The sequence below is a fragment of the Balaenoptera ricei genome, chromosome 11, assembly GCF_028023285.1.
Source record: "Balaenoptera ricei isolate mBalRic1 chromosome 11, mBalRic1.hap2, whole genome shotgun sequence".
Lineage (NCBI taxonomy): Eukaryota > Metazoa > Chordata > Mammalia > Artiodactyla > Balaenopteridae > Balaenoptera > Balaenoptera ricei.
The window spans coordinates 17,132,891-17,147,118 of NC_082649.1; the positions used below are offsets into that span (position 1 = coordinate 17,132,891).

The 14,228-nt window shown below is 38.7% G+C and overlaps 1 protein-coding gene across 2 annotated transcripts in view; it reads left to right on the forward strand.

Annotated features, from left to right (window-relative positions):
- The window catches only part of CDKAL1 (CDK5 regulatory subunit associated protein 1 like 1), a 648,187-nt gene that overhangs the window by 509,158 nt on the left and 124,801 nt on the right, over positions 1-14,228 (forward strand). For both annotated transcript variants that reach the window (XM_059940691.1, XM_059940692.1), the window contains one exon: positions 8,612-8,674. In XM_059940691.1, the coding sequence (XP_059796674.1) occupies positions 8,612-8,674 (63 nt within the window). The remainder of the gene's footprint in view (positions 1-8,611; positions 8,675-14,228) is intronic.

Here is a 14,228-nt window from a genome sequence, read left to right on the forward strand (position 1 = left end):
CAGTACATATATATACATATTCTTTTTTAATACTCTTTTCCATTATGGTTTATCACAGGATATTGAATATAGTTCCCTGTGCTATACAGTAGGACCTTGTTGTTTATCCATCCTACATATAATAGTTTGCATCTGCTAATCCCAAACTTCAAGTCCATCCCTCCCCCTTTGGCAGCCACAAGTCTGTTCTCTATGTCTGTGAGTCTGTTTCTGTTTTGTAGATAAGTTCCGTTTTATCGTATATTAGACTCCACATATAAGTGATATTATATGGTATTTGTCTTTCCCTTTCTGACTTTCTTCACTTAGTATGATAAACTCTAGGTCCATCTATATTGCTGCAAATGGCATTATTTTGGTTTTTTTTTTATGGCTGAGTAGTATTCCGTTGTATATATGTACCACATCTTCCTTATTCATTCATCTGTTGATGGACATTTAGATTGTTTCCATGTCCTGGTTATTGTAAATAGTGCTGCTATGAACATAGAGGTGCATGTATCTTTTTGAATTACAGTTTTGTCTGGATATATGCCCAGGAGTGGGATTGCTGGATCATATGGCAACTCTATTTTTAGTTTTTAAGGACCTCCATACTGTTCTCCATAGTGGCTGTACCAACTTACATTCCCACCAACAGTGTAGGAGGGTTCCCTTTTCTCCGTACCCTCTCCAGCATTTGTTATGTGTAGACTTTTTAATGATGGCCATTCTGACCAGTGTGAGGTGGCACCTCATTGTAGTTTTGATTTGCATTTCTCTAATAATTAGCACCACATCTCTCTTCTTAGCACCATACACTTATATCTAACTTCCTTCAGATTAACTCTCCAAATGTCACTATATTCAAAACTGAACTCCCTCCCCCGCCCCTCACCTCACCACTCAAACCTGCTTGTCAGTCTAGATTCCTCATCTCAGTGCAGGGTACCACTCTCCCCCCTCAGCTGTCTGCGTCAGAAATCTTGGAGTCTTCCTCTGCTCTCCCCTGTCTTGTACTCCTGTCTAACCAAGTGCGCCTGTCCTGCCTCTTAGCTATTGCTCACGCCCATCTCGCCTACTCCCCTTGCCCCTCGCTTCCTTTGGGACGGTGTCATTTCTTCAGAACCACTGCACCCTCTTCTCACAGTCTTCGGCCTCTAGCCTTGCTCCCATGCTCCATCTCTAACAGCATAACAAAACTCTTTCTGCAACTCTAATTTGATCATTTGTCACATTTCTTGCATTGTGTGCTCTAATCATTTAGCCATTTCTTTGATTCAACAAAGCTACGTCTTTTTTCTCTGCCTCAGCATTCCTATACTCGACCTACTTTCTTACAGTATAAAATGGCATAATCTATCTATAGACTCAGTTCTTTTCTTTCTGCTTTTATCAAAAGCTGACCTCCCCAGTACACCATACTATTTTCCCTCCTCAACCAAATGCTGTCCCATTTCAGACTGAGTTTAATGGGCCCCACATTGCCCACACGCTGACTAGGGGAACCTGCCCCTGCAGGAAGTATAATAGAAGAGCCCAAGGTAAACATCAGACCTGCCTCAGCCTCAGACCACATCCTTGGGAGTCAAGGCCTTCACTACCTCTGAAGGTTTCCTGGCTACTTCATTTCTTATCCCTGACTTCAGTGTCTCTTACTGCTTTTTGCTTAGTCCCTGTTCTCACTGTGATTCTCCCAGTTCCTAGTTCTTCACCAACAACGCTTTTGATTCTCAGTCTTTGTTATTACCTTGCAACTCTTGGCTGTTTCCACCCTTTTGCCTCAGGATACGGTTCCTGAGGCGGAATGCCTGTCCTTTCCCAGTCATGTAGTAACTGACCAGTCCTTGATCCCTAGCCATTATTACCTGGAATTTTGACTCCAGCCCCTTGGAATGTATTTAGAGCCACAGTCTCCTAGTCCCCATGGCACCGTCATTGCCTCTTGTCTTCATTGCCCCCGCGTGACACAAAGGTCAGCTATTCAGAACCTGATCGTCCAATTGGTGAGTTTCCTTGGCTCCTTATCCTCTCACTCTTACTTTGCTGCTGCTACTTGCCACGTAATCAGTTAACCACTTCTTAGGCTCTCTGCCAGAAAGGGAGCAGGAAAAAATAAGTGTGTTGAAACTCTCCTTTCTTAGCATATCATTTATACTTTAAAAAAACAAAAACAAAAAGGACAACTTATTTTAGTAGTTGCCCTAGAATTTGCAATATACATTTACAACTAGTCCAAGTAAAAGAAATCCACTTTTACATAGGATGATAAAACTTCACAGGTAGTATGAATACCTTGTAACAACAAAATAATCCTAATTCCTTCCGCCCATCCCTTGTATCATTGCTGTAATGTATTTCACATATACTTAAGCATACATAATCAAATACATTGTTGCTATTATTATTTTATCTAACTGTTATCTATTAGACCAATTAAGAATAAGAAAAATTAAAATTATTTCACTTTCACTTATTCCTTCCTCAGTGCTCTTGCTTTCTTTATGTAGATTCAGATTTCTGACATATATTATTTTCCTTTTCTCTAAAGAACTCCTTTTAACATTTCTTGCAAGGCAGGTCTACTGGCAGCAAATTTCCTCAGTTTTTCTTTGTCTGAAAAAGTCTTCATTGTTCCTTCATTTTTGAGAGGTAATTTTGCAAGGTACAGAATTCTAGGTTGGTGGATTTTTTTTCTCTCAACACTTCAAATATTTCACTCCATTCTCTCCTTGCCTTCATGGTTTCTATGGAGAAGTTAAAGGTAACTCTTACCTTTGTTCCTCTATAGGTAATGTGTTTTTTCCCCTCTGGCTTCTTTCAGGATTTTTTTCTTTATCTTTGATTTACTATAATTTGAAAATGATATGCCAAGGTGTAGTTTTCTTGGCATGTGTCCTGCTTGGTGTTCACTGAGCTTCCTAGATCTGTGGTTTGGTGTCTGACCTTAGTTTGGGGAAATTCTCGGTCATTCTTGTTTCAAATATTTCTTCTTTTCTTTTCTCTCTTTCTTCTCCTCCTGGTAGTCCCATAACCACATATGTCATACCTTTTTTAGTTATCCCACAGTCTTTGGATATTCTGTTCTCTTTTCTTTCAGTCTTTGTTCTCTGCTTTGTAGTTTTCGAGGATTCTAGCAATATATCATCCTCTAGCTCAGAGGTTCCTTCCTCAGCTATGTTCAGTCTATTAATAAACCCATAAAGACATTCTTCATTTCTGTTGCATTATTTTTGATCTCTAACATTTCTTTTGGTTCTTTCTTAGGATTTCCATCTCTCTGCTTACATTGTCCATTTGTTCTTGCTGTCTGCTTTATCCATTAGAGCCCTTAGTGTATTAATCAGAAATGTTTTTGATAATTCTAACATTTCTGTCATGTCTGGTGGTGATTTTTGCTCTGTCTCTTCAAATTGTGGGTGTTTTTTGCCTTTGGCATACCTTGTGATTTTTATTGATAGTCGGATGTGATGTACTGCTTAAAAGGAATTGCCTTTGGTAATGTGGCAAGATGTGAGAGGTGGGGAAATATTCTGCATTCCTATGATTACATCTCAGTCTTTTAGTTAGCCTAGGCCTCTGGACTGTGCACTTCTCGGTGTTTTTCTCTCCTCTTAGGTGGGATAGGATGGCTAGGTAGGCTGGAGTTGGGTATTCCATTCCCCAGGTCAGTTAGGCTCTGGTAATAATACCGTAGCAGGTTCAGCTTTGATTAGCTAGTTTCTCCTGAGGGCAGACCTTGTTAAAAACAGAGTGCACTGGTGTATTTCAAAATGGTTCCTTCTCCCTCTCCTGCTGGAAGCCCAAGGGGATTTTCTCTGATATTTACTGTGGGAACCTCATTGAGCTTCTGCTAGTATATCTCACAACATTGTGAGGGCCCCTACTACTGAATCCCACTGGAGTCCTTAGCTCTTAGAGCTGTTAGCACCGGGCCGCCAACAATCCAGCAATTACAGTTCCGGTTTTCCTGCCCCAGCACTGGTTCCCACAGGGATTCGCTCTGCCCTGGGAAGCTGCATTCCCGGTGATTGCCTGTTGGTCTCTCCAGTTGCAGGGGGGTGGAGGGGGGCAGGCGGGGGAGGGGCAGTAGTTTTCCCTGAGTTTGTGGTTTTTCAGTCTTTTCAGCTTATTACTTGTGAGGACAGAGTGGTAATTTCCAAGTTCCTTACCTGCGGAACCAGAAATCAGAAGTCAGTACATTGAAACTCAAACTTGCTGTTTTGTCTCCTTACCACAAAGTATGATGAGGATTTGTTGAAACATTTATATTTTATTATAATATACCTTAAGCACATTGAACTCTCTGAAAGCTTGTAGGTTTTATCATTTTTGAGAATCTGTATGTAGAAATGACATTCATAGCGTTATTACGGTTTTACCTTATAATCACACTGTTTTATTTGAGAAAACTTTAATCTACAAGTAGTGAATGGGCACAGAAAACACTGAATTCGTTTGAGGAACCAGGAGAAGTTAAATTGGTGGATACTGTTAAAACTCAGTTGATTGTGTAACTTCACGTTCAAAATACAGGTTCTCATCACATGTGGGATGTCTTTCAGATCCGAGCTCTTTTGTTACCTTTGATAAAAATTGAAATAATTACATCATCTGGAAATCGGAACTGTTAAAAATCCTCCTTTGGGGCCTTTAATTTTGTTTGGTTTTGTCTGAAAGGGAGTTTAAACATGGATATAAAAGGGGTTCATCAGTGTTTTCTGTCCTTGCAGAGTGAAATTCAAAGTTCCTATAAGCAGGAAATGCCTATAGGATAGAGATCTTCAGATGTTCAGCTTGTCAGAAATGTAGAAACTTTACCAAATTTGCATACTGCCTCATTTTAAACCCAGCTGCAACCCACAGAGACTGCAGGACTCGGCATGTAGTTACTTTTTACCATCCTCTCATCTCTGTGGCCAGGACCTTGAGATTAATGACGAGGTGGACTTGAAGGCACCTCGTACTGTTCTCGGGGAGATGTTTGCCATACTCATTGTACTTTGGCCACCCCCATTCCAAGTTCATCACACAACTTGTTTGACACGTTTACTTTCTGAACACTTGGAGAATTAACAGGTGGTTGCATAACTGAGATGTTTATTTTAACAGGCGAAAAAGTGGGAGGTAATTTAGACACACACTATGATGCAATAGGAAACTACCTAACTATTCCATTTTTGGCTCAGCTTTTCGTTTCAGTTAAAACTGCTGACAGCAAGGCTCAACAGGTCTTGTAGCTTCGTATTGTTAACATTGTCTGCACGTGAGGAACTGGCTCAATAGCAATAATGACCATGCTTTAGTTACTTGTACACGAAACCTTCTCCTTGGCTTTAGCGCTAGAACTTAGTAAAGGGTCTCTTCTCAGAGTTTCTGCCATCCGCAGTTACATTGTGAATACAGAAGGCTCTAAAAGCCCTACATCTATCTCAGCATGCTCTAGAAAACAACTTGTAACATTCTCTGTCTGAATATAGAATGGTCAGAAGGCAAAATCCTACAAACAAGACAGCAAGACAGCTAATTGTTATTTTCCTTGATATGTTCATCCTGATGTGTCAGGATATCCGTTAGGGTTGATTCTTGAACTGTCTTCATTCAGTGAGCAGAAAGAACAAGGAATTTTACTGGACAGTTAGTTGTTCATTTGGTTTGGGGGTCAAGGGACTATTGCCAGAAGTGGACGTGGTCAGAGATAGAGATTCTAGGTGAGAGATGGCTGACTTTTTCTGTAAAGGGCCGGATAGTAAATACTTTAGGATTTACGGACTATAGGGTCTCTGTTGCAACCACTCAACTTCTGCTCTTGTAGCGTGAAAGCAGCCATAGATAATACATAAGAAAATGAGAGTGGCTGTGTTTCGGTACAATTTTATTTACAAAAGCAGGCAATAGGCTGGATTGGCCCAGGGGCTATCATTTGTCAATCCCTATTCTGGATCCCAGAAGATACAGTTCTGGGCTATATGACTCTGACCTCACAGGGAAAATAGCAATGGTGTTCAGTTAACTGGACTAGTAACATATAACCTTCAATATTCATAGCCAAGACTTTACTGTAGTTGTATATAATAAATTTGTTGTCAGAAAAAAAGGGCATTCTTTCCTCACTGTCTTCTTTTGGGGCTTAGTCTGAATAGTGTTATTTGCTTTTTATTTATACCCTACTTTCTTCCCAAAATAATAGAAGGTATATTTAGATTTTAGCTATCAAAATAAAGATATAAAATCCAAACCCACATAAAAAGATCACATGAAAGAACCTCTGAATATTCCTTATCCACCTGCCAACTCAAGCTGGTAGCTCAACCATTTTAGGGACTGATTGGTCCTTGGGACACCTCCTAAGTTGAATACTGATATGCTGCCTATTTTATCTTCTCAAGCATAATTTCCTTTCTGAAAAAAAATTTCCCCAGTGTTTTATATTGTCTCTTACCAAAGGAAGTGTTAATATCCGTCATTTTTCTTCTGATTGAAGTATAAGCCAAGAACTGTTAAACCAACTAAGTGGGTGTATGGAAAGGAAAGAGAAAATTATAAGCTAATGAAAACTTTGGCGGGCAAGTGACCTGTTCAGAACAGATTCCAGGGCTCATAGAGCCAGGGGACTGTTTCCAAACTGTTAGAGATACATCTCTGCTCTCTAGAGAAAAGGAGTGTTAGATTATTTTCGAGCCCAGTGGTCAGAAGCACAGCTCAGAGCTGGACAGAGGAGGTAGGAATTTTAGCTGAGCTGCAGGGAGAGATGACTGTTAGTGGGTGTCAGAATGTGGAAACAGGCCAAGTGAGTTGAAGGACTGCTAACTGGAATTGTGGCTCCAAAGACAGTTCTGAAGTAGGGAACTAATCTTTGGGAAAACTGTGAGTGTATACAAATGACTCTAACACAAGGTCCTAATTCATATCAGCTCTGACTGCTGAGCCAAGTAGCTGCCCAAGGTGATGTAGAACCTATGCCGGGGATCTGCCTAGACTATGGCGTAGGGGAGGTGTGACAGATGTGCTCATGAGGAGGCTGGAGTTTAAAGAAGGAAACACTTCCCTAGGAAACATGGGTACCAGGCAAGCATTAACAACATCAGAGTAGAACCTGGAACAAGATGGGGGCAGCATTAAGGACAAACAGGCCACTCTCATGACAGAATTTTAAGATGTGGTAGTGGGCTAACTCTATGATGTATAAAAAATAAATACAAGAAATAAATTCTATAATCAGCAGCTGGGATGATGTTCAGTATCTGTTTTTAAAATGTCTTATCTATTTTCTAAATTTAAAAATGTTCTCACCTTTAAACGAAAAAGAGAAATTAAGAATTTCCAACCTAAGCCACAATCCCTTCTTCTCTTTCACTCTTGATGAGAGGACACACTGGTCTAGTGTTTGGGGGAGGGGACAGCTTGACAGTTTCTGTCAAGGTAATAAACATGCATCCTACTTGATCCTGCAACCTGACTTCCATAATTTATCTTTTTTTAAAAAAATACACACACTCAAGCTGGCAAAGATGTTTGTGCAAAGATTATCATTATATTTATAAACTGAAATGCATTTCAGGAAAAAAGTTCAGATTTCAGAAGTTTTTGGATTTCAGAACTCTGTCTAAGGGATTGCAGAGCTGGATATATAAGCATTTAAGTTTGGCAAGGATAAATTGTGAACAGGAAAAAAGTAAATTTCAGAACAGTGTATACAAAATGATTCCTTTTCTTTGAAAGTAATAGTAATCAATTGTGTGTGAAGATATATGCACAGAAGGTCTGGAACCATCCACAAAATTGCTCATGGCGGCTATGGGGGGGTGGACAGATCACAGTGGATTAGTAAACAAGCTGATTCTTAGAGTAACTCTCACAAGGGAACCGCATGCTTCTTCATTGTCACAGACACAGACACATTAGAAGAAGCCCGGCTTCTTCTAATGACGAAACATCATTGGAAGTGAAGAGAGGCTTCTCTGTTCATAACTGTATCTGAGACTTACATGTCATCATTACCGATACAATAGTTTTATGCCTAACTCAGGTATATTCATTTATTCATTAGTTTAGCAAGTATTTATTGAGGGCCTACTGTGTGTGAGACACCATATATATAACAGTGCCATATATACATATCTATGTCACTGTACAGCAGTGACAGAGCAAAGATAGCCTCACAGCTGCAGGCTCCAGCAGACAGACCCAGGCTGTGACCAGGAAGCCTGAAGTAGGCATATTGCTTGTTTAAATGGATGCGTGCTAGTGCCTAACTCAGAGTAACTGAAGTTGGTATTGCAATGAAATTGAAAGTGTCCTAAATATGCTTTTCTTTCTTTTCATAGTTTCTTCTTCATTTTAGTCTCTGAATTATGCATTTATTATAAATAGAGTTTTAATTATGGAACCTTCTAGACGGAGGTTGCCTCACTGGTCTGTGACAGTGACCCACATAGCCATCAAGTGGCCTTGGTTTCTGGTTATATCCATTTGTCCCAGGTTGACAGTGTAGCACCTCAGCTTGCACAAAGGAGGAATCTCTAAATAAACAATGTTGTAAAGCAGATACCTACATACATACAGACAGACAGATACACATGTGTATATTTTTGCCACCAGTGTACTCACATGTTTGTGTTTTCTTTCACAGAAAAAGCAAAGAACAAAAGATCTTTCTCAAGTATTTCATTCCTACAATCCATATGATCACAAGGTAAGAGAAGAATGTTATCAGTGTTCCTGGGTAGTAGAAGTCCTTCTGAACGTATAGCACACTTTTCACCAGTATATAGTGATTTTGAACTACAGTTACCAATTACATTTATATTTCAGTTTTAATTTTTTAACTCTTTATCTCTTGTAAAGAAAAGAGAAGATCTGTATTTCTGAACTAAAATAATTCTATTTTATGCATATTAAAATCTAGTTACATATCATCACTGAAATCTCAAAGACTGTGAAAAGACAGATTTGGGAGTGTTTTTTGATTGGTGGGTTTTTTCTTTCCAAACAGTGTAGTAGACGAACCTGGCTTTGGAATTGGTAGAGACAGTTGAAATATTATCTGCCAACTGTTGGTTCTCCATTGCTTCTGACAGAAAGTTATGTTTCTAAATAAAAATCCTAACAAAAAGCAGTGCCGAGAATCATAACTGAAATATTCACTCCCGAGAGTTTTGCTGCACAGAAGACCGAGTAGTGTAATGACCCCTGCATCCCCATCCCATAGCTTCATAGACCCATGGCCAGTCTTGTTTCATTTATACCCACACTCCCCACTTCCTATATTTGAAGAATTCTCAAACATCTCTTCACTTATAAGTATTTCACCATATATTTGTAAAGGATAAGTTCTCTTTAAAAAAAAAAAAAAACATAACTTTTTAAAGAAAACGCTCAACACCACATCTTCATGGGGAAATACATTAAAGTACTCTGAGACTTGTACAAAACTTCTATATCATATAAGGTTCCAGTAAATCTGTTAATTCGAGGTGATTTCAGAAGCAAACAAAACATTCGCACAGTTGAAATGCTAATATAAACTTAAATCTTTATCTATGAATCTACAAGGAGACATGTGGTAGGGATTTTTTAACTAGCCAAAATAAGTAGTGTGAAAACTACTCTCCTCATTTGAGAATACAGAGATGTCTGGATTCAGGAGGAAAAAATTGTGCCAGTTGTTCATAGAAGTTGAAAGAATTTGAATAGCTTCTAGTGTTTCTATAGTGAACAGTTGACTTAAGCATCAGAAATTTGTCAGAAGAGGTGTTTATATTCCACGTGACCGCGGCGATATACAAGACTAAAAATTTTATCATTTCAAGTTACATTTTTCAAGTTAAATCAGTTCACTTTGCAGAATATGGCAATTTGTTTGAAAGCGATTGAGCGAGCCAGGCATGTCTGACAACGCAGGCTGAAGGTGCAGGCTGATAAGTAGTACAAGAGCAAAAGGAATGAGATTGGCCAGATTTCTGATGGGGAAGTTGCATTTTTTTTTAGACGATGCCATTTTAATAAACATAAATGCAACAGTGGCTGAAGTTAACATTTAACAACAGCAACAACAAGAGGCTATGACAAATCAAAGTTTTTGCCTGACTTGTCTAAATTTTGCCCACTTCGAAAATTTTTTTAATTCACAGTTAAGGGAAATTCCATTATTCTTTTATTAGAACTCTTAATGGAACTTCACCATTCACAGCTTCTCCCAGCTTCCTCTTCATATCCTTTGTGGCACTGTATCAAAGTCACCTCAGATGATTTTGGCTTCCCTTGTGAAGACTTCATTCCTCTACAAATTAGTCATCAGGCAGTGAGGAATTGAATGTAAAATGCTAGATGGAGTTCCTTTTGATCTTTGCTTTAAGATCGGTAATAAATTATTGTTAAGTAGCTGGACTGCTTGATGAGTGGTTTTTCAAGCTCCCAAGGTTTAGCCTGTTGGCATTCTGTTTTATTCTATATGTGTAGTAAAGGAAAAGGGAAAAGTTTTCCTTCTAGCTCCTGCCCCTTACTGCCTCCTCCGGATTTTCTAAGCTCCAGCCAGGCAAGTCTATCCGTGTTACTTTTAACTGTGTCTCTTGTTGGTCAGTGTCCCCAAAGCCTAGAATCACAGGGATTGAGTAACGTGCACTATTTTCTCAATATTAGAATGTTCCTTTTTTCCCCATAAATAAAATAATAGAAGGCTGTGATTCGAGTTACTTTGTCACTTTTAATTACCCAATTATATTCGAACAAATTCGTTTTCTAGGCAGAAAAAACGTCAGTGTAAAACGTTTTGTAAGATGTGGTTAAAGTTGGTTTAAGCATCTCATGCTCAATGAGATTTCTGGAGTGATCTTCAGGTTAAATATATACATATGTCATAAATAAAAGCTTATATAAAGCTTATATAAAATAAAATATAGGCTGTCTGGGATTTGCTTTAAAAAAGAATCAAAGGAGGAACGTGGGTAGTGCACAGTAAAATAAGGTTGGCCATGTGTTGATGATTATTGAAACTGAATTATTGGTTTGTAGGGGTTCATCATTCTACTCTGTGTATTTTTTTATATGATTGAAATTTTCCATAGTAAAAATGATGCAAGAAGTAAAATAAACTATGGTCTGCTCCTGGGAGTGAATGTTGTGGTATTCTTTTCCTCTCTAGCTAAATTTTTTTAATTGTTCATTTTTCCCTTGATGTAAATTTGTACCAAAGAAGGAATACGCAGCATTTCAGTGGGTTCATTATGCTGAGTAAACTCAGAAATGCAACTCCTGTTCTAGAGTTGGCATAATTTCCTGGGACTTCATCCCAAATTATAGTGGGTCACTTAAATGATAGCCTTGCCTACAAGAAACTGTTAAAACAGTTGTAATTACAAAGGGGCGTTGGTACCACCGTTTTGTTCTCAGTGAGTCAGTTATATTTGCTCTCCTTTCCTTCCCCCCAACCAAGACTGCTCCTGCCTGACCCCAGACACAGGAAAGTCACCAGGTTAAACAAATTTGTTGTTTGAGTGAAGCCAGGTGCATTTCTTAATCATACTGTAAAGCCATTGTTTAGGTTGTAAATGGTCAGTTTGTTTTCTCTTAGGTGCTGTTGCAAAAAGCAAATAAAGCTTAGGGCAAAATGAGCATTCAAAATTAGTCTTAAGAAAAATACCTGATTTGTTTTTTTAGACTCTAAGACAAATTTTGCTGGAGAAGGGACGAATTTCAGTTTGGATTGTTATCTCTGGTCCCATGTCCATTTTTTAAAAAATTGTTTTTCGGAGTTCTCATAATACAAACTTACACAGAAAGGCTTGACCAAACCTAATTCCCACATATCTATCCTAATAAAAGGGAACATTGGTAAAGGGAATCCAAAGCAGCAGGTAATCTGATTGTATTTTGAACATTATATTCTTTCCTCTGTTATTTTAATAAACACATAATAAACATAGCTTGGAATTTCTGAAAACACATCATACTAGCTACCAGGAAGATTATAGGGACAGAGGTCTTCCACTTCACAGGCAGCCAACCTGGAGTTGAATTTTTCCTTTGGAGAAGTCACAGGTAAGTAGAAGAGGCTGTAATTAGAACACTTTTATTAAAAGTATGCAAATTAGCATATGCTTTTTATCTTCGGCCTGATGAAAATATTGCCATGCATATAAAAGATGTCTCTCTCTTTCTTATTTCCTTCCTTCCTTCCTTCCTTCTTTTCTTTCTTGTTAGATTTTATCAGAATTATGTGTTTGGAGAAATCTAGGTTTATTAGCTAAACACAGATGTTTTTTATAATCTGCTATTGTAAAAAGCTACTATAAAATATGAAAATACTTGGAAAGAAAAAAGTACACAGTTCCGTTTAGATCTATAGTGGTTTTTAACATCTGCAAAATTGAATAAGTTCCTATTCCATTATTCTTTTATTAGAACTCTTAATGGAACTTAAGGGGCAGAGATTATTTAAACAAATAATCTATATGAATTAATATATACTTGACCATTAAAAGTGAGTTGTTAACAGGTTGTCACTGTTACAGTTTCTGTATTTTGTGAAGTGGGCTTCTCATTTTCTTTTAGTGACTGTTGTTGTTTTAATAATTTTCTACATTTGTAAAATGTTCTACATTTCCTACATAAATCAACGGACAAGTAGAAACATTATTATATGGCTCCTGTGTTGGTGCAATAAACTTTTCTTTGTCTTTTGGTGACCAATTTTTTTTTAATGACTTTTCTACACACATAGACATGTATCACTTGAACTGTAAACAAACTCACATGTCCAAAAAAACAGCTGCGTGTGAATACACTTGATAAGTTAGCATGTGAATAGATAGAAAATCACTCACTCCGAGGGATTTTATGTAGCAATCTTAGCCGTCAAAAACACAGCCGGGGGGGGGGGGGGCTTCCCTGGTGGTGCAGTGGTTGAGAATCTGCCTGCCAATGCAGGGGACACGGGTTCGAGCCCTGGTCTGGGAGGATCCCACATGCCGCGGAGCAACTGGGCCCGTGAGCCACAATTACTGAGCCTGCGCGTCTGGAGCCTGTGCTCCGCAACAAGAGAGGCCGCGACAGTGAGAGGCCCGCACACCGCGATGAAGAGTGGCCCCCGCTCACCGCAACTAGAGAAAGCCCTCGCACAGAAACGAAGACCCAACACAACCATAAATAAATAAATTAAAAAAAAAAAAAAAAACACAGCCGGGAACCTGAAAGTAAGCCAGCCTAGGCCCAGACTGTCAAAATCATCTAATTCTCTCTCCCCGCCTCATTACTTCTTCAGTTCTCCATCCACAAACAGTCCAGTTTTTTTTTTTTTTTAATAGTTCTAACAAACATAGATGCCTGGCTTCCCAAACCACAGTCAACCCTAGCAGCAGTTAAAAAGAGGGTAGTTATTGCTTCAAGAAGTCAGAGCTCCATTAAGAAGTGGCGGCATACAAAATGAAGGCAAGCACAAGGCCATAAAAGCTCTAAGTCATTAACAGAGGGACTCTAAAAGTGCAGCTGCCCAAGTCCACTTCATTTGGACCCAAATATCCCTATAATACATTTTTGTAGTCCCAGAGTAAAATAATAGGACCAAAATTATATCAAGAAACAGATGTTTTGTTTAAAAATAGTAGAGATGTGTATAATCTATTTTTACAAACTATTTTACGAATAAATTTCATTTATCTTGAAAACTGTCTTAGGAACAGCTGGTTCTTAATAAGGTTGGATAAATGAAGTATGTATTACTATAGAGAGTGGTTTAATAAAAGAGAAGTAGTGAAAGAGTGGTTGAACATGTATTGGTAATTGGGTTAAGGACAGAAAATATGTGTGAGCATAAAAAGTGAGAAGGGTAGAATCAGTCTTCCCCCAAATTATTCATTCATATAATTAGATACTGTAAAAATATTAAAGCCTTTGAGAATTATTATAAGATATTTTTATCCTAAAGATTACTCTAGGCCTAACTTGAGTGAATACTTGTAAGTAGTGAATCAGTACAATGCATTTTTAAAAAAATTTTTATTTATTATTTATTTATTATGTTTATTTTTGGCTGTGTTGGGTCTTCGTTTCTGTGTGAGGGCTTTCTCCAGTTGCGGCGAGTGGGAGCCGCTCTTCATCGCGGTGCGCGGGCCTCTCACTATCGCGGCCTCTCTTGTTGCGGAGCACAGGCTCCAGACGCTCAGGCTCAGTAGTTGTGGCTCACGGGCCCAGTTGCTCCGCGGCATGTGGGATCTTCCCAGACCAGGGCTCGAACCCGTGTCCCCTGCATT